The sequence below is a fragment of the Prinia subflava genome, chromosome 1 (assembly GCF_021018805.1).
Source record: "Prinia subflava isolate CZ2003 ecotype Zambia chromosome 1, Cam_Psub_1.2, whole genome shotgun sequence".
NCBI classification, from domain to species: domain Eukaryota; kingdom Metazoa; phylum Chordata; class Aves; order Passeriformes; family Cisticolidae; genus Prinia; species Prinia subflava.
Window position 1 is genome coordinate 114368089 of NC_086247.1, and position 26385 is coordinate 114394473.

A 26385-nucleotide genomic window follows, 5' to 3' on the forward strand; every position below is an offset into this window, starting at 1 on the left:
TTGTCTTTGAAGAATAACACTTCAGCTAAAAATATCCAGGGCATAAATACCAACTTACAGGAGAAAGTCCAATCTCCTTCACCTCAACTCACTTGGGGAAGCTTGTATTTGCTTTGTGTTTGAAGCAAAGAAAACCAACACATGATGATGGGTGTAAGTCTTTGGAATCACAGAACATTTTCTCCCTTTCAATTCTGAAAAAAGATATGACAAAATGACTAAAGGATTCATCCATGCGAGGTAGGAGTTACGCACTTTCTACCTGGTTAGAGGCGTGGAATTGCTTCTGAGCAGAAAGCTGAAACATTTGAGTTGTACAACCTAAAAAGAATGTAAAGGCTATGCAATTGTGGAACAGGGACAGGTAAGAAGGATAGAAAATGAGCATGTGTTGCAGATTTTGTTGAGCTTTGCTATCATAAATTTTAAGACACCATTCTTCACCTTTTACTTACCTCTCTGAACTCATTTTCCAGTCTTGCTTTGCATATCAGTTTCCTACCAGGTCAGTTTTGTTTTGCAGAGGGGATGTGTGTATTCTAAAATGGTGAGCTTTAGGTCCAAAGTTCAAGTCAGAACTTGAGAAAAGGTACTTTTGCTTGATAATATTCTCATAAAACTTAAAATGCAGTATTTCCCTCATGACTACCATCCCTTCCTTCCTTCCTTTGCTTTCAGCTATGTATATTGAAAGTGGTCAAACCAACATGACAAGAACTTGGCAAAATGTCAAAAGCAATGAGCAAAAGTCCAGTGGTCAGTGGCAAGAATCAACAGAAGCTGTTGAGCTTGAAAAACTGAGGTAAAAGTAATTTTTTAAAAGCTGATGATGACACTCTTGTGTCTCTGAACATCTTTATGTATCTAAGAGTATCACCTTGTTGAGGTGTTGAGGGCATTTGTCTTTTTACATATGTCTGTTACTTGTACTTTCATGTTAATCCAATATTTGAGATGAGAATTATATATTTTTGATTTTTTTAAACCTGTTTATTCTGCCTTTATAAGTTGCAGACTTTCCCACTCAGCAGAGTATACTGGTGACTGTTAATAAATTCATTTTAAATAATGATACTTTCTTTATTTGGAAAAGTTATACCATTCCAATAGTCCCAAATTATGCATGAGACAGGCTATTAATGTCTGGCAATCTGAAATCCTGTTATTCTGTGGTAACTGCTGATATGACATTTCTTAGTTTTTGTTGCTAATGTTAAGTTGTAGCAGTGTAAAACCACTGTCTTGTGGTAAGTTAATTTGCAATTCACCTTTTTTCTTTTTTTCTTCCTTATTAGTATGACCTACAAGAATGAGAGAAATTTTAGCAAACATCCCAAGCATCAGCTGTTTCAAGATATCTTTACAATTTTAGTTAAGGACAGACTTACCTGCAGGTCAGTATATGAATCACATTCATAACCAAGAAGGAGGGCCATTCTTACTTGCCTTCCATGAAGAAGCAAGAAGCATGGATAATATCCCATATTGTTACAGCAATACACCTTTCTGTGGAAATTACCAGCAGCACTTCATAATCTCATTTTAAACAACCACTTGTGTATTGGCTTTGAGGAGCTATGCTCGGGTTAGTGGGACAGAAGAAGGAAGGACTGGATGTATGACAAATCTTGGATGACCAAAATTCTAACTGCTATGTTTTCTTGATCACTTATCTGTGTATGGTGTCTGTAATCGATGATTTGCTTTTCTAATTTATTTTACTGAATCTATTTGTATTTTATGGACTACTGCCTTTATGGTGAGAGGCCAGTGGCTTCTATAAAATTCAGATGAGTTGATGCCATTTGTTTGTATTTATTTGTATTTCTGTGTATAGCAGGATTGGAAAGGGTAATCCCTTTTCTTATGCTGCTCTCATTTATGTGAGGAAAAAGTACAAGACCTTACAAAAATAGAGGGGGCAGAGAAAGATATTTTTTGGGGAAAAAAGATGCATTTTTCAGGATTGTTTTGCTATACTCCTTTGCAGTGTATTGTATTTTCCTTTTTAAAGCCCAAAAACATTTTCTAAAAAACCCCTTAAGGGGTACAGAAGTTTAAAGACAGAATCCTAGAGCACTGAAAGGTATCAATATGTAACTACTAGAATTTGCAGAGGAATCTAAGAACACCATATAGTTTGCTTAGACCTTTAGTCAGAACCAGCAGGAGAACTAGGGATCCCTTCTTTGATTGTCTAAATGACAGTGAGTTTAAAACAGATCATTTAAATGATTTTTAAATCTGATACCTCTTTTTGCATGTGAACTCAGTACTCACCAATGGAAGATCAGTGGCTCAGCTTCATTTGCCAAAAAAGTAAGAATAGCTTACACTGTGATTCCCCAAGTCTCTTTATACATTGTGACATACTTCGCTTGTATTTTGGTTTTCTTTGGTTGTTCTCTGTGATAGTGATAGGGCAAAACAAGCCTCTTGTATTAAGAATGAAAGCGCCCACGCAAGGTAGATGAAACAAACATAAATTAGTAGATATGTAGATAAGCTGGATATACCCTGGTGTATATAGTAATGTGTATTGTAAACATAACTGCAGTAGAAGATGCTCTCAAATGTTAACCAGGCTTAGGGAATGACTGACCACCATGGTAATATCTTCAGGCCACTTAAAAATCTGACCTATAAATTTTGCACGCAGGTACATGGTTGCAGTTTTCTTTCCATTAAAATTTTGTGCTGTTCTAAATTTGGCCAATTATGGAATCATGATGAAAAATTATATTGCTTTGGGCAGAATATTGGCATAAAAGGGCTGAGAGTTTGTTAGGATCTATTTGTAAAACATTTATTTTTATGGAAGTATTTTTAGCTATTGGCATCATTCCCCACTGCAAATGATGAAAAGGCAAGAGAACTGCCATGACCCATACACTTCTTCAGTTTCCAAGAAACCTAGCCAAACAAATTTTGTCCTCTCAGTTAAAACAACAACAAAAAACACATGGCAAAGATGTCTAATTTTAGGTTTATTTAAAATAGGGAAATGAGGATATATACTTTCAACAGGCAGTGGAAATAGTGATTCCAATACTGGATATTTATGCAGGATTACTGTCCCTGGACACTTTCTGCAAATCTGACTTGTCTTTTCTCCCATATCTTATGCTGAAGAATCATATGGAGAAATATAAAGGAGGAAGTTCTATATGGAAATACAGTCCTATTTCAAGAACATTTGAACTAAAAAACAATTTATTCCCAGCATAATAGAGATTTTAAAAACTGGGATAGATTATGATAATTCAAAAGAATATTTTAAATATAGCTATTTTTACTTCTGTAGCACCCATATTTTTGCATAAGTGTATTTTGTGCACTGAAGTTTTCTGTGTGGTTTCTCATTTACTTTGCTCTTTTGGGTTTCAATTCAACCATTAAAAGTTTATATCAAGGCACAGTTAGTTTCTTCTTAAAGATGGGCATGTACTTTCCCTCATCAGTCCAGTAATAATAAGTGATGGCTGGTAATGCTCATATAACAAAATAAATTTATTTATAGCTGCTACTGTGTTTCAATATAAATGGTATTAAAAATTCTATGGTATGATATGCTGAACAGTTATTGTAGCTCCCTAATTGTCGAGTCAATTGATTCTGAATCAAACTGTTTTATTTAAGTGTTCAAACACTTTTTATTTGCATTTAGTTTATGTTTTGAATATTACATTTACAGACAGTGGTTATTCTAGCTCTGTCCATCCATTTTCTTGGAGTATTAATCTGCCTGAATTATTGATGAGGGATCCATGCTACCAGGCCAGTATTGTTTCTTGCATGGATAAGGGGATGCATGTAAGTGTCACACATACGATTTGCCTTGGTGCTCGTGTGTAAAAACATTTGTTCTTATGAGTGCACACGACATGTATGTATCTATATTTCTACATCTGAGGATGGAAATTGCAAATAAACAGATCTCAAGAGTGATTTTACACCATTGCTGTATAACTTGCTCAGTTTCTGGTGTTTCTTATGTTGTGTGCTGACCTAACAAAGAAACTGTAAATCTCCATAACAGATGGCTTGGTCATTGCTCTTAGCCCTAGACTTGGTATTTGACTTTATCTATAGATATGTAAAATTCCCATAATGTAGTTAGTGAAGGAAACAGAAAACTCCAGTTTAAGAACTTCTAGAATTTCACCTCTTGTGGTTTTATTTATCTACTTATTTAAAGCAATTAATAACTCCATTATTATTATTATTATTATTATTATTATTATTATTATTATTATTATTATTATTATTATTATTTCCTGTAGGAAATGCTCCACAGCCTGGATGGAATTGAAAATCTAGCCCGGGTAGAATTCCTCATAGTACCTTTGTCCATCATGTTGCATGTCAGTTTACTATGATTCGAATGCTATATACTGTAAAAAGCAGTGTACAGATATTCTTGCTTTATGGAAGTCTGTTCCTCTGTTTTCACATGAGCATTTGGTGTGGGTTTTTTCACTAGTTTTCAAAACAACTGTCCTATAATCTAGCTGCATTCATCTTGGATTTCTAGTTAGGAGGCTTAAGAAATGCCTCCTGAAGTGGGAGAAGAAGTAGAAAAGTGAACACAATTGGTTCAGTCAAAAGAAACTGTAGGCTTTTGAAAGGAGATGAGCAAAGTCACCCTGCACTTGAGCAAATGACTTTGCGAAGGGAAAAGCATTCTGATTTTGGGGTGTTTTTTTTTTAATGTTGAAACAGGTTTAAACCTTGGGGCTCCGCTACCATTGCATTACAGAATATTTTTTCATGAGACAGATGCACCACCTACAGGCACTACCTGTGCAGAACAGTCTAGGTTTTTGAAGTCTTCAAACTTTTTTTTTCCTAATGGTATCCTTTATTTTTCCTCTCCTACTTCTAGTACATGGAAACTGTAGCAAATAGTTATTTTAATTATGGAGAAGAGGAGAAGAGCAGCCTAATGTAGCCAAGCTGGTCAACATGATATGGAAGTGCAATAGCTGATAACAGAAATGATAAGGCTACTCACAACTTTTTGTGTGAGGCTTAAAATGTTTGAAGTAGTCATTAAGTAAGATATTAACTATATCCACTCTAGGCATCATCACACAAGTAAAAGCTAAAATTCTTGTAGAAAAGAACAGCTTGTTTTTCTACTTAAGTAATATTTTTTTAAGAAATTAGTATCTTTTTATGCATTGAAGTAAAAGAGGAAAATGAGGTAGTTGTGGTTCAAAGAACTTATACAGTGTTTAGCTCTGTTATCCAACTGGTAAAATGAAAATATTAGTGAGAAAGAGCCCATTAGCCCATTTATGAGTCTTCCTTTGTTCCATCAATGTTTTCCAAAAACTTGCTGCTGTCAAAAATCAAAGAGAATGGTTTATAGAAAGTGGAGCACATAAAGTAAGTGCTTTATAAAATTGCTAATTTTGTTTAATTAGCTACTTAATGGAATAATGCATGCCTTACCTTGTCAGGCTTGTAAGGTAAGATAGTCTCTGTGATTTACAGATGCGTTAGTAGTATCATAAAAATAATTTCTTCTCTGTAAGTTAATTGATCTGATGTGCGATTATTGTCTGTTTGAGATAAATAGATTGTAAACATTTGGACTGGGCTAAACATTTAATTGTTAATAAATATCATATAAAAATAATGCTCATGTATACACTGTCCTGAGCCACATGTTACTATGATTCAAATAATTTTGCATACTTTAAAAATGTAAATATATTTTACACTAATTTCTGGTGTCGTTTTTCACTTGTAAAGTATTCTGTGTCAACCCAGACATTCCTTGCTATACATTACCATCAGTCTAAGGATCTGTATTTATCTATTGCTGGTTTGTAGCTAAACTGAAACACAGTTGAGATCAAAATCAGTATAACTAGAGTGTCATGTTTCTGTCATGCTGTAGAAAAACAATGGCAATTATTATACAATATCAGACAACCTATTTTTAGAGAATCTAAACAAATCTGGAGTTTACTTAGATATAAATCATGAACAGAAACACCTTAAATTACCTTAAATTACTTTGCTGTTTAAATATAAAATGATTATTAACCTTTGACCTCAGGAGGCCTGATTTAGAGTTCTGAAGTGTTACACAAAACCAAATTCTTACAATGATGTAATAGAGATGCTTTAGCAATCAAAGAGATACCAATTGTAGTTTGAGAAGAAACATTCTTTTTCGTCCTACTGGGTGTACTCTAAGATTTTAAGTGTATATTTAAGTGTACTTGAAATGTACCTAAGACTTTTAACACATTGTGTAAGGATTGGATATCTTAACTTTTACTTTTCAATAAATATTTCTATATGGGTTTGAGTTGTAAAAGAAAATAATGTAATTTATATTTACACAGAATTACACAGAATCACACATTTACTTACCTTGTTCCATATTTTTTTCCCAGACCTTAGTAAATTTGTTATCTGCCAGAGACAGCCATGTGTTTTTTGGTGCCCTCCTTGCTCTGCTTACCAGAAAGGTAGGTTCAACTTAATGTGCTATAATTAACAAAAGCTTTTTAATGTTTTCTCTTGACACAATATTAAAACTGTTCTTTATGATGAAAATTAAGTGTTCTTAATTTTATATTGAAGTAATAGAAACTAAGTAGAAACTTTAGTCCTTGCAGCAGACTTCTTGTTCATGCAGATAACTCTCCAAGACTGGAAGCTCAGGATCTGTCTTTGCAATCCTCATGCAGGATTCTGGAATTCCTACTGACCTCCTGCATATAAAAAAATCTTTTGTCCTCAGCTAAATATAACAGTGCCTCACAATAATCAGTTAGAATATTGTTCAGTGTAGTAAATAATAAACTCATACAGCCAAATCCACATATATATGCCCTCTTCTCATTAATTAGTGGTTAAATAAAGATGAAAAGGGGAAAAAAGAGCAAAAAGGGGGACAGAATAACTTTCATCCATAATCCTATTATAGAAGAAAAACTGCTGTTATTGATCTACTGTCTCCCAAAGTTCTGATTCAGTCTAATTTTTTTTTAATGTCCATGTCAATTTAAATGATGTCCTACATACATTTTCAACTTCCATTTAGCTTTCTTCACTGAAAGAAAAGTAAGATTTTTGTGTTACATTTGGACTGGGCATAAAAGAATTTGAAGTCTATTACAAATGTTCGTAGAAATTGTGGTTGTTTTTAAGAATGTACTCCATTTGCTTAATTATCAGCAAGACACAAAATATATTTGTCTCTATTTTTATGCATTCACATTTACTTTTTTTGTACTGGGAAAACGAGAAAATTTTTTCCCTGTTACTCTTGACCCAGCATATATTTGTGGTTTTAATGTTTGTGTGCATAATATAATATTACTTAAGACTTGGGAAAAAATAATTCATCAAATGTACAAAGAAGGAGGCTAAAGTGCAATATGTGTTTTTCATAGAATTTCATCTAAGTGCCAGGAATAATCAATTTGTAGTCCAGAATGTAGGGAGAAGTGAGCTCATCATTGTTGAGAACTTACTGGTAATATTACATGAATATGACTTTCTCTCTGAAAGGTGAGACTTTGTTTATAGACTAATTGTGTTAAAATAAATTTTGACTTTTTTATTTAGGGATGCAGGTATTTAGAGGAATTAGACAATGTGCCACTTTTGTATGCCCAAGGTCAAATGCTGATACCTGTGTATTTTCAGTCACATACTGATATCGCAAAATCTTTTCCAGCAGTTTGGTTGTAATCCATCTCCTCTCTCTGCTGATGGCCTCCAGTGCAGTGCCACTGAGTTGCAATGTTATCATAAAGTGATAGCAATCGTTTTTCTTGGTGCCTGTCTTCATTGCTCCTGGCAGACCTGAGTGGTTAGATGGAAAGCATGCTGAGCCCTGACAGCTCCTGGGATGCCCAATATAAACAGCAAAACTGCAAGACCTGGAGCTGCTGCAGTTTATGCCAGAAGCAGTCAGATCCCACATGCTCTTCATCGGAAAATCATCAACGTTCCTCCAATTGTTTAATCCTCTCAGCTAAGGCTGTTAGCAAAACATTACTGAATCTCAGTGAGAAACTGAAAGACTTTCAAATCTGATAATACATCACTTGTCACATTTAAAATTCTGAAGGGGTTTTTAAAATTTCATGCTTAACTATTTCACACATATAAATGACCTTATATGTGACTAAGAATAGAAAAAACTAATATATGAAAATGTTTTATTTAGTTTCTAGGTTTGAAATTTTTTTTAGGTTATATGTATATAAAAAGGTAGATGTAGGAGTTACAATTTGAATGTAGACAGGAAGATGATGAAGTTCAATACCAATTAAGGATAATTTTAAATTCAGATATGAATTAAACACACATGGAACTTTTTTGCCTCAAGTGGAAATGGATATCCTTTACCATATTTTCTATGGGAAGTCCACCTTCATTGCAACTAATGAAAGTCTTATATAAACTTTTTAAGGGATATATCCAACCACTTTCTAAACATAATATGCAAACAATACTAGAGAAGAATCATGTGTTTTTGTGTTATCTGTGGAACTAGGCTATTCGAGTTCCACAGATGGGCTTTCCAAGTTCATGCAGTCAGTGTTGCTTGTAGTACTAGTGCCATTAATCACAAGATGGTAACATGGATGACAGCAGCCCATCCTCCATCCTGGCTAGGTATGCCTGGTTGGCTCTGCTGATACTTGAACTCAATGTAAATATAATTTCATCTCTTGTGAAAGTTTGGACCACGGTCCTTTATTTTTTAAACAGTGACCTTAACCACTTGCAGTGACTTTGTTTTCTTTAACTTCTTTTTTTTATATATATAGGAGATCTCAGTTCTTTTTTAAACTTCATGTGGTTTTTTTTCCTTTGCTAACTGACAATACAAAGTATAGGTGGAATTGTCAATAAAATATCTAATTTAGTGAAAACATACAAATTTTCAGAACTTTGGGAATGGTTAACAAAGATGTCTTAAGCCAGTTTTAACACTGCAACTTGATTTTTGTTTTGTTTTTTCTCTCAGGGAAAGACGTCTTGTATCTGACTGCTCTTCAGTTGGAAGTTATCTAGTGCAAATGCAGCAGAGAGAATCCAGTACCTTCATTTGTCAGATGAGCTGAGCTGAGTCCTGATGTGATACAAGAAAATGCTTTCTCACATCAAACAGGTAAGTTTATAAGGTCTAATACTCTGTTATGTCTTTACATACACGTGTTCAAAAGGATTTTAAATATTACATAATTGCAAATTTTTATCCCTGCTTTAGGGAGTAGGAGCATCAAATCGGATTTGTTTTCAAATGTGTGATACCAGCACTTATTTTCAAAAGTAAGCTTTTGTTTGAAAGAAGCAAAGCATAAAGTATTTAGTATCTGGGAATCATATGTATTTCTTCATCTGTAAAAACAGTGACAAAAAAAATGTTAGTTCATTAGTTAGTGTTTAGCATGAGATTATTTTTATTTGCCCATATTTCTCTTCACTATTTAAATTTTCTCTGATAGGTCAATATGAATCATGTGATTTCAAAGTAGTATTCTAATGACTCCTAGTCAGGTGAGGATTCATTGGTAATTATGGAGGAGATTTCTCAATAGAGTCAAATGTCCTTAAATGTTACTTCTGAATTTTTATTCAAGCTTGTTGTGCTGCAATTACTGAACTGGTGCTCAATGAGACTAGTGCTTAGCAGGTGATACAGGTAGGAAGATTTTATTCGGTTAAGTAAGGCATTATAGTTTATCATTTCATTTAACTGCTGTTCTTTGTTATTATAATTTAAGAGATTGGAAATATGCCTTTCTATAACTGTAGTACTTCTGTTTATAATTTTACACACAGAGACATAGACACAAAGGTTATCAACAGGTATTTGGAGGAATAAACAGCTTTGTTCAGACAAGGTTCATTTTGACATCTCTTGCCATGCTTTTGTCATATTTAAAGTAGGATAGTAAATATAAGTAATCACAGAATAAACTGAAAAATGCAAATTCTGAATTCCACGATGTTTATACAAAAACTACGCAGCTTAAAATTGACATGTTGCTGTTTCACAAACTATTTCTCTTTTCTTAAGAGTATGGTATTTCTGAGATAACTTCCTGGTCTTCTATCTCCAGGGTTAAACCATTCTTAAAATCCCTAGTTGTATTCCAGACCTAGTCTGAATATAAATATTAAGGACATTAATATGAGCTAAAAAGCTGCAGCCAGCTCTTAAACTCTAAATGTTAAATCAAAGCCTTCAAGTTAGCTTAAAACCTAACTAGAGTTATGCCTGGAGGAACTGAGAGTCCAAGAACCTTAAATAGAACAGGAAAGAAGTTTGTGAATATTTCAAAACTGTTGGTTAAGAGAGAAGAAATTGAAGTAAGTCTGAAAAAAAATTTTTTTTATTATTCTTGAGCACTAAAATGGTCAATAAACTGTCCTGATTTAGACACCTTTTATCTAAACACTATAACTGTATATTTTAGGCTGAGTCTGATTTCAGTGAAATCAAACATCACTGGTTTAAATGAAGTGGTTTTAACAGAGAGGTTTTCTGCATTGTCCCAGCAGTGCATGGTAACTGTGGTGTCAGTAAATTGCTTAAAAATTAATGCTACAATGTGCAGAGCTGGAAAAGGTGTTTCAAACTTAATTTCTTCTGCTCATTATATTAAAAGACCCTAAACTCTCCATTTGTTTAAACACCAGCCAACATCCCCCTTTTCAGATCAGGACATAGCCTCAAGCATGTTCGTTTCAATTGGAATTCCACCCTACAATACCACTGTAGTAATTTTAAATTCTACTTTTTTCTTTTTACTAATATAACTTTGAGAGCTGCATGGTGAACAAGGTGAAGCAACTCACTTGGGTGACAAACAGAAGAAAAGAAGTGCAGCTCTTTCAGTCTGACAAGGAGGTTGGTCTGAGTAACCTGTAAAGGTTTGTATCATTTGGTGCCAAAGGGCTCTCGGATCAGGCAGTTGGGAACATTTTGCTTCTGCTGAAGCTGCCCTCTACCTGTCTGCCCTCTGTCCTTGTCACAGCCTTGGCAGCAGTCTGCAGTGATTCTGGTAGCAAACAGAGCATGTTTGACTCAATGGTTCTACTGCACAGCCCAAAGCCTAAGCTTAAACTATAGCCTAAGCTTAATTCTACCTTCATGAGCAGCTGAAGAAAACATCAGGAATTGCAGAAGGGCCTCTGCAGAGCTGACACATATTCCCTTCAACTTTTCTAGAGAAGAAAGTAGTCTCCAATACTCTAACTAAATCTACCAGTGCTCATCTATCAGACCTACAAAGTGGATAGAATAGAGGAGGACACATGGTTGCATGAAAATGGAAGCTGAAATCAATATGGTTTTCACAAAATCCTACTGAAATTCACAAAATCCTACAGACTTCTCAAGCTATCACTTTTGGTGTTTCTCCAATTTATTTTTATTGAGAATTGAATTTTGTTCCTGACAATTCAAAATATGGTGTCACATGGTGACAGGAGATATATTGCTGCAATTGCCTTTACCTCCAGAGACAGAAGCATTGCTTCTTTATCTGTTCACAGGCTCTCTTTGTGGTATCAGTTTAAATGTAACTATAATTTAATTCTTATACACATTTAAGCTTATATTTTATGTGTACAATAGGATGTTGAGAACTTGTCTATTGGCATTAGCTTCTGGTTTGTCTCAACACTGATTTTTATTTGTGGTTTGCATGCAAAGGGGCACTATTAATGCTGAACTTTTACTGTTTCCAGGCAAATGGAATATATACAATAGCAAAGCTGATTTTACCAGAGTGAGGAATGCTGAAAAAGCCAGTTTATTACCAGTAACTCCCTTTATTATTACTGCACAATGTAAGTCCTAATAGTGCCTGAGAAATTTTTATAAATTAAAGCTTATTTTAAAGTACAGTACAAAAAAATCGCATTTAAAGGAGAAATCCCCTACCCCAAAACAACAAATAGCCTAGGAACTAAAAGCTAAGAGATTCAATTTCTGTTCTGATTTACTTTGTTTCTGGTACCTCATATAGTGTAAAGGAAAGTCAATATTTTTTTTGTGATAATCTTTCCCCTACCTTTTCAGACTGTCTAGCTCTTCTTTATAGAGCCTTGGTCTTCATTGAAACTCTCTCTAGACTTGATGGTCTACTAGTACCTGTTTATTTCTGGAGCATTTTACTGTGGATGTTAAATAACATACATGAAGACAGCATATAAAATAGAGAAAATTGAAGTTTAGAATAAATATAGGCCAAATCAGCATAGAATGGCTCCTAGTTTTGCATGTCATTACCCCCATAAATGTACTGTTTGAGTCAACTCAGGCCAAAGGTTATCAGTAGTAATTAATTACCTGGTAGCTTTTCTCAGGTTCTGTGCAGTGGTGAGTGTCTCTCTAAGATATGGGAATGTAGTGCCCGGGAGTTCAGGTGTGAGCTGCTGCTGCTGCTCTGGTTGGCAAAGTCCTCAGCACAGCTGAATGCATCCATGATCCTGCCTCTCACGTGGTCTTAGTTCTGACAGAGCCACTGACATATATAGCTGCTCCACTATCTAACCAGGTAGGTGTGCTTGGATGGTGAGGAAGGGCAGCTCCACAAAGAAAACCAAAACCAAAAACAACCAAAAAACCCCCCCCAAAAAACAAAGAACCCCCACAATTAATTCTAGTGGCATCTTTAGCAACACAGTTCTTCCAGATTAGAATTGCAGGGCAGACTCAGAGCAGTACCTTTCTACTGCAACGAGGTTTTATAGTGCACTTGAATTAAATCATCTTAAGAATGAGATAAACACAAACCTTCCTGGAGGGTCTGAATATGAACCTGACATGTCTAACAAACTGGAGCATATGCTCAGTATAGTTGCCTCACAAAAGTATAAGGAGCTTAATTTATGCCTACTGAGATTTTTAGATGCCAGCAGAATGTGTTGGAAATAACCCACAAGAGGTACTAAGCAGCTGTAGTTGTGTTAAACATAAAGCCATATTGATTAACAATGGATTTAATGATCACATATGAAAACTAAGTCTGTTTTGGGCAAAAAGTATATTTTTATGAAACCTTGTTGAGCTTCTCACACTACTACCTGTAGTACCTTTAAAAATATTACTGGTATAAAATACAGTTGCAGCAATTGGAACATCCTTTTTGAGTTTCACAGACATTTTTCTTAGAATTCTTGCAGTGCTGGTGTGGTTTCTTTACTGCCCCACTCTGTGTGTGTTTTCAATGATGAAATTTTCAGCTTCTTTCTGCCACACTACCTTAATGATCTTAATTCATGACTGTCTTTGTTTGCTCAGTTATAAATGTGCCATATCATTGAGTCCTGACAAATAGAACTAAAAATGAGTTGCATCAAAGCATAAATTTTAACCACCTGCCAGTAGCTGTTTTAAAGAACTTTCTTTGTATTGTAATTAAGGTATATGAAGATAAAAGCTGAGGTACATAAAGTTCTCTGTAAATATGACAAATTTAGGGTCAAAAAATTGAGTAATCTCTTCTTTTCTGTCCCTGTTAGAACTTACGGTATTCCATACTGCATTTTTCAGAAAATTCCTTTCTTATTGCAACAGTACAAACTCACTGATTACATTTATCTTTTGCAGTGTTGGAGAAGAAAGCAGGTCTCAAGTCTTGAGCTACCTGCAGATGAAAAGAGATGATCAAGATGTAAGTGTGCCTCAGCGTGTGCTGTAGCTATTGTCACCAACTTCTTTTTTTTTTTTTTTTTCCACTTTTTCCCCCCTAAATGTCCTTGCATACTTTCAAAACACAGGAGGAACTTAATATGTTTTTAATTCCTTTGTTATCAGGTTAATAAGAAAATTTAAATACAAAGTTTGAAATTGTGTAAGGTATCAAGAGGAATCCTTGTTGTTTAGCAGTGGCATTTCCACATGTTTTATAAATCTCTCATTAACTGAAGTGCTTTTCCTGCTGTAGTGTTATGCTTTCAGAGCACTGAGGTTTCTCTTCAGTATGAAAAGAAATCAACATATTTTTAAAAGGTATGTTAATCATATGTTTTGTGAAACTCTTTTAGGATAGCTTTCAAAAGTCCAATCAGAAAAAAATATTTTTAGAAGTAATTTATTTTGTAATGGGCAGTTTCTGTCCTGTCCATAACAGAAAATCATCCCTGCATTGCATCAGTGACAGTCTACAAGATTAGCTGTTCAGTGATGGGACTTCTGTTGTGTGCATGCCAGACAACCTATCTCCTTCTCCCCAATATATAAACCTTTTATACATGTTGATGACAGATTTAACACTGCTGGCAATAAAACATACTTTTACCCTGAAGATTAGCAGGTGCAATTTGCAGCCCTGGATAGTGGCAATTAAGTGAAGCAATTAATTTTTTTCTCTGAGCCTTCCACTCCTTCACCATGGGTCTGACTCTGCATCAAACTGTTTTACTTAGCACTGTTACTGAAGGGTTTGGATCAATAAGGACAAAATGTTTTCCATCAATTACACATTTTTACTAGTAAGATGACCATTTCAGCAGGTTGGCTACAAAGGCCATGTGAAATACTACAGTGTGATTTGTGGCATGTGTGTGATTAGAATCAGAGTGTCTAGGAGGTCTACCTGTCAGTACTATTTCTGTATGTTTTTATTATGTATCATAAATTACTAGAATTCTATACATGATTTTTGTGTTCTTTTTAAAAAGTTCATTTTGTACTGAAAGTGCCTCAGTTTATAAAGAATTTTATGGTTGGTGATGAATTTTTGAAAAATCGGAACTGATTTTTCCAAATGCCTAACCTTCTGCATTTCAACTTATTCCAAAAGTTTAAAAAGAAACAAAACTTCAGTCAAGCATCTAACTATTCTATTGTTGCCTCTTATCTATTGGCTTTTGCTTTTCTCAGTCCTTTTCATCTTTTAGAGTAGGATTTTCTTGTGATAATCTTTCATTTAATTTTTGACTAGGAGTATGTATTGAAGCAAATTGCCAAAAGTATTGAGAACATGAATCAAAACAAGGCACCCACAGAACATGTAGGAAATTATGCAATTTTAGAGCACCTTGGCAGTGGAGCTTTTGGAAGTGTATTTGAGGTAAACTTTTCCTTTGCTATTATTTTACATATTTGAGGGGAAGCTTCATGAAGAGGGTCTGATACCTGTTCTAGACACAACTATCCTTTGAATTTCAGTTGGGAAATGTAGGTGCAAAGAGGCCTGTGGATCTGAGCTTGTTGTTAGTGTTTGCTGTGATTTTGTTTGTTCCCTGTTGTACTTTTAAGATTTCCAGTGTACCTCTTAGGTTTCCTACCTTACTTTCTCCTAATTTCTTTCCACTAACAGCATTTGTCTGTTGCAATGTCTAATAAATCTGTGTAAAACCACAAAAATTCAAGCACGTTGCATCTGAAAACCAACATTGTACACAGATAATGTTGCTTCAAACACTGTGCAAGTTCAGACTGTGTACTGCTCATCTGTACTGTTGAACTGTAGTTCTTTCACTAATCACATCATACAAAAAAAAAGCTGTGATTATAAATTCTGTGAGAAAGGTTTGGACTCTGATAACTAATCTGGTAGCCATAATACCATTCTTCCTATCCCCATCCTATATTTATTGTACAAAGTTTTTACCTTGTTTATAGGTTAGAAAATGTAATGGGCAACATCTCCTGGCAATGAAAGAAGTCAATTTACACAATCCAGGATTTGGAAATGGCAAAAATAGAGACACCAGTGTAAAGAATATTGTCTCTGAATTAACCATCATCAAAGAGCAGGTGTGTCTCATGAACTCTAGTTTTGATATGTTGGCATTCTGAATTATTAACTGTGAGTTCTCCTGTGGGAAGCTGCCTGGTGGAAAAGGACCTGGGGATGCTGGTGGGCAGCTGCCTGAACCTGAGCCAGAAGTGTGCCCAAGCAGGCCCATGGCATCCTGGCCTGTATCAGCAACAGTGTGACAGCAGGACCAGGGCAGGGGTAGTCCTGTGTTCAGCACTGGTGAGGCAGCACCTTGAACCCGGTGTTTAGTTCTGTGCCTTTCACTGCAAGAGGGACATAGGGGTGTTTGAGCTGGTCCAGAGAAGGGCATTGGAGCTGGTAGAAGGTCTGGAGCACAAGCCCTATGAGGAGTGGTTGAGGGAGCTAGGGGTGTTTAGCCAGGAATAGTACTCTATTTTTCTCCTGATTTCTTTAGTAATGTGCAACGTTTCTCTGCATTTGGGTGAAGGTGCACTAGAGTTCCTAAACAAGTCTATGGAGTCTTTGTAATATCCTTCCTTCCTACGTGTAGCTAAACATTTTAAATGCTGTGCCATCAGTTTAACTGTTCTAAGCATCTGCATTTCTTTTCTCATTGTACCTTTATCATCCAAATGTTGTATGGTATTACAGAGCCTTCTTGGAAAGTGAGTATAAATGCAGAGAATAACCACATTGTACATAATGAAGAAATAGAAATATATAATAAAACCACTTACAGCTTGGCAGGAGTGTGTCAACTTGAGCAATAATCCTTCTTCTGGAACTGCTACAAGTTCAAACAGGTCTATATTATTTTAAAAATTAAAAACAAATATGAGAAATAATATTTTTATTTGTTTATCTATCAGTAAAACAAGATGCAATGTAAACATGTAGCAAGCATCTTTATTCTCCTCTAAAGATCCAAAGTTTACAATTGAAATGCTAAATAGGGAGAAAAACCATGGGGAGTAGTAGAGTGAATGATATAAATTGCCAGCCATGTTGTTTTAATTTTCTTTTCAATAAAGAGTTATCTACATACACCTGCCTGCTGAGTGATTATCAGGCAGTGATTTCCTTATAGTTCTGTGACACAAGTTGAGCAAAAAATGGAGCAAAAAAGAGTGGAACTAGATTAAGATGTATCTATTTGTACAAATAAATTTTTTAAAGAGTAAAAAACAACAGCTTTTAAAATACATTTTAACCTCAAGTACTCTATTTTAAAATGGTTTCTGTATAAATATTATGTTGTATTGATTTCTTTTATGAGATGACAGATTGTACATAGTCATGAAGCTCACAGAGGGATTGCCATTGGGACAACACATTCACTCTTTGAAGGAAAAGCAACAACAGTTTACAGAAGACAGACTATGGCCTATATTTATCCAAGTAAGGGCCTCCATTCTATTTGCCAGAATTTTCCTACATGTAATTAGCAGTACCATGTTTTTAGGCTAATAAATTACTAAGTAATGCTTATTAAATCAGTCACTAATACAGAGATGTAAATTTAATGTGCCTTTATTTAGGTTGTAATTAAGAATCTTTGTAAGGCTCTTTCTGTTTGTTTTTAAGCTTTTTCTAGCTCTTAATTATTTGCATAAAGAGAACAGGATTTGAGATCTCACTCCAAACGATGTCATGTTGGGAGATAAAGACAAAGTTACAATTAGTTAGTAGAATTGCTTTGCTTGAAGACAATTTTTGAAGATGTACCTGAGGAGCATTTCTTTATTGAAACTTTGAGAAGGTTTCAGATTCCTTGGTTATCATACTTGGAAGCTAGTAAATCATTGCATTATTATACTGTTATGTGAAATCATTGAATCACAGAACAGACTAGATTGAAAGGGACCTTAAATATAATCTATTTTCAACCCCCTCCTGCAGGGAGGCCTTTCTCTAGATCAGAATGCTCAGAGTCTCATCCATCTTGACCTTAAACACTTCCAGGGATGGATGACCTGCTCCAGTACCCCACCACCTTCACAGTAAAGAATTTTTTTCTTAATATCTAAACCTATTATTTTCCAGTTTGAAACCATTCCCCCTTGTCCAGTCACTATGTGCTCTTGTTAAAAGTCTCTCTCTTTCTTTCTCAGAGGCTCCCTTCAGGTACTGGAAAGCCACTATTAGGTCACTCCAGAGCCTTCTTTTTCCCAGGCTGAACAAACCAAATTCTCTCAGCCTCTCCTCACAAGAAAGGTGCTCCATCCCTCTACTCATCTCGGTGGCCTCCTCTGGACTCACTCCAACAGGTCCATGACCTTCCTGTGTTGAGACCCCAGAACTGGATGCAGGGTTCCAGGTGGGGTCTCACCAGAAAGACACAGAGGGGCAGGATCCCCTCCCTCCCCTGCTGCCCACGCTGCTTTGGATGCAGCCAGGACACGTTTGGCTTTCTGGGCTGTGAGTGTCCATGGCTGGGTCATGTCCAGCCTCTCACCCACCAGCACCCCCAAGTCCTTCTCCCCAGGGCTGTTCTTGATCTCTTCATTCCCAACCTCTGTTGATAACGGGGGTTGCTCTGACCCAGGTGCAGCACTTTGCTCTTGGTCTTGTTAAACTGCATGGGATTCCCATGGGCCCATTTCTTGAGCTTGTCCAGGTCCCTCTGGATGGCATCCTGTCCTCCAGGTGTGCCAACTGCACCACTCAGCTTGGTGTCATCTGCAAATTTGCTCAGAGTGCACTTGATCACTCCATCTGTGTCATTAATGTATATATTAAATAACACTAGTTCCAGTGTGGACCCCTGAGGGACACTACTTGTCACTGATGCCCATTGGGACTTTGAGCCATTGACCATTACCCTCTGAATGAAACTACCCAACCATTTTTTTATCAATTTAGCTGTCCACTCATTAATTACTGTCATGGGGATCCATGTAAAAGGCTTTTCAGAAGTCTCAATAAATGACATCTGTAGCCCTTCCATTGTCTACGGATGTAGTCACTCCTTCACAGAAGATCACTAGGCTGATCAGGAAGGAGTTGCCCTTGTTGAAGCCATGCTGACCATCTGAAATCACCTCCCTGTCCTACATGAGCCTTAGCATAGCTTCTAGGCAGATCTGTTCCATGACCTTACCAGGCACAGAAGTAAAATAATTGCTAATGCAAACTATGTGTCATCAGCCGTGGCAGTATTTTTTGCAGCTATGCATGGCAAATATGATGGAGGAGATGATTTAGCTTTAAAATATTTAAACTATGGTTATGCTTCAAGGCCTGCTTTTATTTATATTAGCAAGAATATTGAAATAACCAGATTATAGAACAAGTGCTAATGAACATACAAAGTATAACAGCTGTTTATTCTATTCCAATTCTGCCATGAAATTTTTTAGTACCTGTCTTGGGTTGAAAAATGTAATCAAAAATGCGTATTCTATTTTCATCTGTTGAACCCAGTTGGGAGATATTATTCTTTATCTCTTGTAACTCTAGGGGGGAAGAGGGCAGATGCCTTCTGTTAATGGGACAACTGATAACACATGATAGGGCAGTGCCTCCTTATCTCCTCTTCCACCCATCCTCCTCCGAGGGACATCACCTGTGAATGGGCCATTTAAGGCCTCTCACATGACTGATAACATTCCCTCATTCCATTGGGAGATACTCCACCCAGTGGGAGGAGCTAAAGCCTTTCCACCAGGATAAAACCTGTAATCCTGAACACCAAGAGAACCTGTTTCCACTGGAGTCACAGAGGACAACTGGACTCTTTCTTGAGGATCATCTCTACTCCAACGGAGCTACATCTGTCACTCCAGGAGGACTTATTTTGGACTGCTTCCAACACCCTGACCAACAGGTTTGCATTCTGACTCTGTCAGTGGTCCTTTGTACTACTGCATTTATCTTATTTTATTTTTACCGTTTTTTGTTTTTTCTTCTCTGTCTATTAAGTTCTATTTCTGACTTGGAGTCTCACTGGTTTTGCTTTCAAGCCAGTATGGTATCATTCAGTTGTTCCCAGATCAGCTGCAGTATGGTGCTCTTTGTATACATCTGTAGTAGTGAATATTCTTGATGTATGCTTCTGTAATCACCACAGCGTGAAGGAAAGAACCTAGGCAGGTCCTGGGACTGACTCTGAAATCAATATTGTGTGAACAGTAAAAAGCATAGCATAGTTTTAGTCTTGAGTGAATTAATACAACCTGGTAAACACAGCAAGTCTTCCAGGAAATTCAGATCCTGTAGTTCTTGAAGTTCTCAAAGAACTACTGCATGTTTTCTTGCTGCTCAGGACACAGAAGAAAATAAACAATTTGAATGCTGTGGAATTGTTGTGAGAAGATGCAAAATTCCATCTCTCTTCTTTAAATATAGCAGTAAATTGTAGACACGTGTACACCCATCCACAAAACACTTAGCTATAAATATTTAGCAACTGTTGTTTCATAGTAAATATTTTTACCTCATGATGTATTTAAATTCATTCATTATTAAATTGTATGTTCTAAACCCCCTCGGATTTTTAATAATGATGCAATTTTAAAAGAATGTCATATAATAGTGCATTTTTCCTTGAGAGATGAAAATAAATGTTCAAAATATGATTTTAAAGTATCATATAATTGTATTTTATATCAGAATGCTGCCACTGAGGGGCACTCTTGTCTCAACAACCTTTCCTTATCTTTAGTCCATTCTAAATATGCAGAAGTCTAAATGTAATTTCAAGTGTAAGCTCAAAATTGCCCTTGAAAAGCATTTATATTTCTGTCAAAGATTTACTGGAGTTCAGGAAATTTGGAAGAACAGAAACTTATTTGGTTCATTTCTACAGCAAATATTGCAGTATTTAAACAAACACTCACTTTATTTAGTCCTATAACTAGTACAAGTGTAGTACCTATTGAATTTTTGGGGAGAGCTGAAGAACTTTTATCTATTATTTCTGAATTTTATTAAGCCTTGTTTTTGTTACACCCTTAATGAAATTAAGACTAATTTACTTTATTTCTGATGATAGTCAGTATGTTCTGCGTAGATGCGTGCTGTGGTATTGTTCCTAACTCCTGCAGTGCATGTGTGCCAAAACTGGAGCATTTGTGATCTTAATGATTATATCTCACAGTAATTGAGGGTAAATGTCCATTTAGTACATTTCAAGTTTTCTTTGTGAAAGTTTGTCCAGATTTGGGTCGGAATACAGTTAATTCTCTTTCTTGTAGCTGGTACAGTGCTCTGTTTTGAATTTAGTATGAGAGTAATGTTGATAACACGCGGAGGTTTTAGTTGTTGCTGAGGAGTGTATACTGTAAATCAAGGACTTTTCGGTTTCCTGTGCTTGGCCAGCGAGGAGCTGCACAACAAGCTGGGGGTGGGGAACATCCCAAATGGCTGAATTAAACTAGCCTAAGGGATATTCCATACCATGGAATGCCATTCCCACAATATAAACTGGGGACAGGGGTTGCCAATGGCTGCTCGTGAACTGGTTTGGCATCTTTCAGCAGGTGGTAAGCAATGCAGTGAGCATCGTTTGTTTTTCTTGAGGTTTTAATCTGTCCCTCCTTCCTTTACTTACAATTGCTATTAATATTATAATAAACTATAATATTATAATACTGAAATATTACAATATTTTAATTTATTTCAGTCATCAAACTGTTCTTACACTGACCCTTGAGTTTTATTTTCTCTTTTGCAGTTCTCCTTCCCAGTGGGGAAGGTGAAGAATTGAGTGTGTGGTGCTTAGTTGCTGGCTGGGGTTAAATCATGACAAAGTTACTACCAAATGTCAGATGAATGTGAAGCATATGCTAAAATGTTGAGAAATCTCTGAATTTATCCTGTAAGCTTTTATAAAAAGAGAAGGTCTGCTCTAAGATCTACTAAAAATTGTTCTTCTGTGTTTACAAGCTGCACACTCATCCTAAATAGAGAGAATTAAATTTTCTGGAGTCTTTCAAATCTCAAAACTGACCCAAACTTGCCTTCATCTAATTAGAGTAATGTTCCAGGGGGCTACCTGTGAAGTAGTGTTGGGTGACTATGTAAGTGGGATATAGCTGAAATGATTTAGTTTTATAAAAGAATCCTATAATACTGCTCTATTTTCTTTTCCTCAGTCAGTCCTTCTGGAAATAGTAACTCTTGTTAATCTCTTGCTCTGGGAGTCTGCAGGCTGACAGTATAACAAAGGCAGATCATTCGTCTGTAACTAACGTTCTTTAAAAATACTGTCTTTAGAGATGGGCCTTAGTTTCAGGCTCTTATGGTATATTTTAATTTAAAAAAACTTAGTGAAGTGATCAATACACTGGAGAAAGACCTAGAGATTCAGACTTTAATTCTGCAACAATTCTCCAACATTGCCACACCACTGAACTGCTTTAAGAAAATTCTTGGACTCACAGACAGTCATTTCATACCAAGGATGTGAGAATGTGTCCACTCATATTCCAAATCCCTTGAAGATCTCTTATTCAGTTTCAGCTTTTATGTTGGTTGAAAAGGATAGGAGTGCATAGAGTGGGAGACACTCCCACTTTGCTGTCAGAGTGGAAAACAAACCTGCTGAAGAATCATGCTTGTTTGTCCTGATTTCCTGGAGAAATGTTCTGCAGGCGGCCCTTGTAGAACAATTCCAGCAGAAGTTTGTAGGCAGGGACCTGTGGTGAAAGAAAGCTAGAATTCATACAAAGAAATCTGCAGCTGGCCTGGAACAATGCAAGATTAAATTTGAGGGACCTCATCTAGTCTCTGAATATCATGTGTATAGGTGTCACTGAAAAAGAAATACCAGAGATATTTGGTATCTCTGGTGAGACCTTACCTGAAGTTCTGTGTCCAGCTCTTGGGTCCTCAGCACAAGAAGGACATGGACCTGTTGGAGTCAGTCCAGAGGAAGGCTGTGAAGAGGATTAGAAGAGTGGAACTCTGGAACAGGTTGCCCAGAGAAGTTTTGGATGTCTCATTCCTAGAAGTATTTAAGGTCAGGTTAGATGGGTCTCTGAGCAACCTGGTGTAGTGAAAGGTGTCCATGCCCATGGCAGGGAGTTTGGAATTTGATAATCTTAACGTCCCTTCCTACTCAAACCTTTCTATGATAATAGTGTAAAGAATTTTTAAATATTTATAGTCGCACCGTGTTTTCTTTTTCTAAAGTAATGTGTGTGGTTAGATACTTTCTTTATTCAGATCTTTCTTTATTGTTTCATTTTTAAACTTAAGAAAGACAAAGATGAAAGTTCTAAGCCCAGAAGATGCTTCATTCTAATGTGACGATTGTATAATTTGTTTTGTATTTGCCAGGACATCTTTTACGTGTCAATTAAACTTGAATTATCCTAATCTTTATCAGGCTCTTTAAAGGCGTGTGTTGTTGCAAATGTAAATAGATATTTACAATCTGATCCTAGCCAGGTTGTTTCTGACTGTAGAGAACTTTAAGCATGATGTTGTTTTGTAGCCTCTAGAACTGCCCACCCTACTCATTTTCTGTTTAATTTCTGACATAAGTTCCATAGGAAGGGGTCCATAACTGCCATCTTTTATGATGGTACAGCATTTAATCATAATTGATTGAGCTACCACTGCTATGAAAATATAAATATGAAATCATGGCAACCTGCAATTTCATAAAATATCTCATTCTAAATTGATAGAAAAGTATTACCAAAACAGTACATTTCTGGTCAGATTGAAAGTCAGATGTATTGTTTCAGACACACACAAAAAAAGGTGGAATTTTAGGTGCAGCCTGATGAAAGTTGTTTTGTTATAGGGGCTTAGAGATTCACTGAACCAATATTATCTGTGGCTTTCCTTTTAATCTGCTCAGCCTTTTTATATAAGACATTGAGAAGTTACAGTTCTAAATTGAAAATGTGTATCTGCTTTTATTGCAGCTATATTTTGCTGCAGCTGTATTTTGTTTCTAGCAGAGTGTATTTCTGTCTAGTGCTCCATAGCTGCATCTGTTTGTAGCACAAAACAGAAGACTCTGTGGATCATCACTTTTCCTCAGTGCCATTTAGTTGCAGCAAGGTTTAGACCTTGATGGTCGGAGGGCTGTGTGGAATCACTTGGACACTTTTCAGAGCTGATACCAAGGAGAATTGTGAGGGGTACCATACTCTCTTTTAGGAAGCATGTTCTGTTTAATGTTTAATACACATGATAAAATAGCAGCTGGAAGAATCTGTATGGGTCTCAACCCAGGATTATATAGCAGCAGAATGCTAGTTTTGAGACAGCTCACCTGTTGGATAAATTTCTAATCATAGTAGGCAGTCATGGAGTGTCAGAATGGTTAATTGAATGTGACTCAGAAAGTTCAAAGAGTTGCTGGGTGCTAGAAAAAAGCTACCTATTAGTTTTGTAATTCAGAATATTTGCTTGTAGAGTGCATTGAATAAAACACCTTTTGGCTCTGGATTCTGCTCCATGCCCAGAGAAGCAGTGGCCATGAGATAAAGTGGATATAACCAGTGTCTGTTGTGTGTCAGTCATTGCTCAGATTCACTTGAATCAGTGATTTTTTTTTTTAGCAGATTACATGGCTCATTTAACTAATATTCATAATCAGAATTGCTACCCTTCACACTGACATTCAAGGAAGTCCTTGTAGAACTTTATTTTTAAAGTTACTTTCATAATAGATGGAGTGGAATCTTCTACTTTTTTATATTCCCTTTGTAAATCAAACATTCTGAAAATCATCTCCCCACAAATCTCAGTTCTAGATGTGCATCAGTGCTTAGGTTCCTAGTGCAGAAGTTTCAAGCTTCACATAACTAGCAGTAGATTGTTTATAAAGCATTGACAAAAGCACACAGAAAGGAGAATGATAGAATAGCTAAAACGTTTATTTGGGAACGAAGAGAAGTTAATTCTGTTCACATTCTATTGATGGGGAATTTACTGAACTCAGCAACTTACTGAGTTACAGTGATTTGGAGTTCTAATTTTTACTCCAAATCACTGTAACTCAGTAAGTTGCTAATAAACTTGCTTGATTACGATTGCGAATTTCTGAAGAGAAGCAAAGGGTTTTTCTCTCATCCTTAACCCTTCAGGGTAGAAGAAGAAACTATTCAGTGGGTACACAGTGAAAATCTGATGTGAGGTCTGACACTCATATACTGGATGAATTTGACACTCTGTTAATACATTTTTGCTATGCTTTTGGTCTTTGTGCATATTTGATTTTAGGAGAAATTAATGACATGTTCAAATAGGGTTCAGATATAAATTAAGGCAACAAACTTGCAAATATGAAGTCAGTGTTGTTAAGATGTATCTGGATAAATTTTGTCTTGTTTATACTGCAGAAGATACATTTAGCTGAAAATTTTGGCCAATGAAACAGTAAATGAAAATCCAGATTCTCTTAATAAAACAGTAAAAGACATTGCAAGTATCTAAAATGCTCATTTGAAGAGACTGCTAAGATTTAGAAAGTTTCTGTAATTTGGCTATCATGAAAGCTGCAGACACTATTCAGTAGGAAGTTAAGATACTAGCCAAGTCATCCTACTCCTATTTTCATTGTTCTGTCTTTCCTTCATGCCCTCTTCCACAGATTGTTAATCATTTTTGAAGCCACCTTGCTTCATTATTACTTATCCTGCAACTCTAAACTGGGTAAACAAGTGAAAAAAGTGAAGGAGGGTGATCAGAATCGAAAGGATTGTGACTACATCTTATTGTTTAAATTTTTCTTCCTGTTTGAGGATTGCCTTGTATGGTTGTTTGCCTATTTCTTAACAAATTTTAAAAAATTAAAGTAAAACTAATTAATAGGGGTGACCTTGTATCACCGCGGAGGCCTAGCCAGAAAACAGTCTGGGGACACAGATCTGGGTGCAACAGAGCATGCAGGGCAGAAGACCCGGTTTATTTACAAAAAACTACTTTTATACTTTCCTTATGAGGCCTGTGGATTGGAGGAAGGAATTCTACCTATCTTGCCACATTGGTCTAGGAGGCTGTCATTCAACTTCCCCTTCTCTTGGAGAAGGAATTCATAACATTGCTAATATTTATAAAACATGGTCCTGTGTTTACAATTCACCAGCGTGAGAAACTGCACATTTCTCCTTTAATGTGAACGCTCAGCAAACCAGGAAAAACTCATGGTAACAACCTTGCTATTTGGTCATATCTTCATTTAATGATACGTGAGACAGGCCTGTCACAGTTCTCAATTTGTTGGTTATTGTAGCAACTTTTGGCATCACATACCAAATAATCATGGAGTATTAAAAGTTGTACACCAATTTATTTTTGAAGACAGATGCTTAAATAAATTAGAAGAAGCAACGTCACTAGTTTGAGTAGTTCAACAGTTGGCAGTTCTTTTTCATTGGAATATCTATTATAGGCTTGAAAAAGCTAAGAAAAAAAAATATGCTTAACGTGAAGCTGATTGTCCTGGGCTTTACATTCCTCTTTACATTCCTTAGCTCTGGCAGGACCAGTTGTATATAGGAGCTTCTTGCTGGTGTCATTTAGACGAATTTGGAAAAAGTAATTGCCAGTTAAAGGACTTTATCCCTCCATTCCTGAGGACCTGAGCTTAAAAGGAAAAGAATATTATTTACCCCATCTGGCTGATTTTTCCCTTGCTTTCTTTTTTTTCTCCAGATAATCACTCATGTTGTAATAAAATAAACCACTATTTCCAGAA

The 26385-nt window shown here is 36.0% G+C and overlaps 1 protein-coding gene across 1 annotated transcript in view; it reads left to right on the forward strand.

The window, feature by feature from the left end:
• Positions 1-545: 545 nt before the first annotated feature.
• Positions 546-26385, forward strand: part of NEK10 (NIMA related kinase 10) — a 90623-nt gene continuing 64783 nt past the window's right edge. The window contains 22 exon segments of the mRNA XM_063390851.1: positions 546-802; positions 1296-1398; positions 3695-3746; positions 3749-3777; positions 4284-4325; positions 4886-4921; positions 4924-4972; positions 5324-5391; positions 6414-6488; positions 7594-7601; positions 9008-9042; positions 9045-9097; positions 9100-9151; positions 9624-9685; positions 11740-11779; positions 11782-11813; positions 13944-14012; positions 14943-15071; positions 15626-15760; positions 16345-16390; positions 17002-17123; positions 17310-17406. Of these exon segments, the coding sequence (XP_063246921.1) occupies positions 642-802; positions 1296-1398; positions 3695-3746; positions 3749-3777; positions 4284-4325; positions 4886-4921; positions 4924-4972; positions 5324-5391; positions 6414-6488; positions 7594-7601; positions 9008-9042; positions 9045-9097; positions 9100-9151; positions 9624-9685; positions 11740-11779; positions 11782-11813; positions 13944-14012; positions 14943-15071; positions 15626-15760; positions 16345-16390; positions 17002-17123; positions 17310-17406 (1495 nt within the window). The 5' untranslated portion in view covers positions 546-641.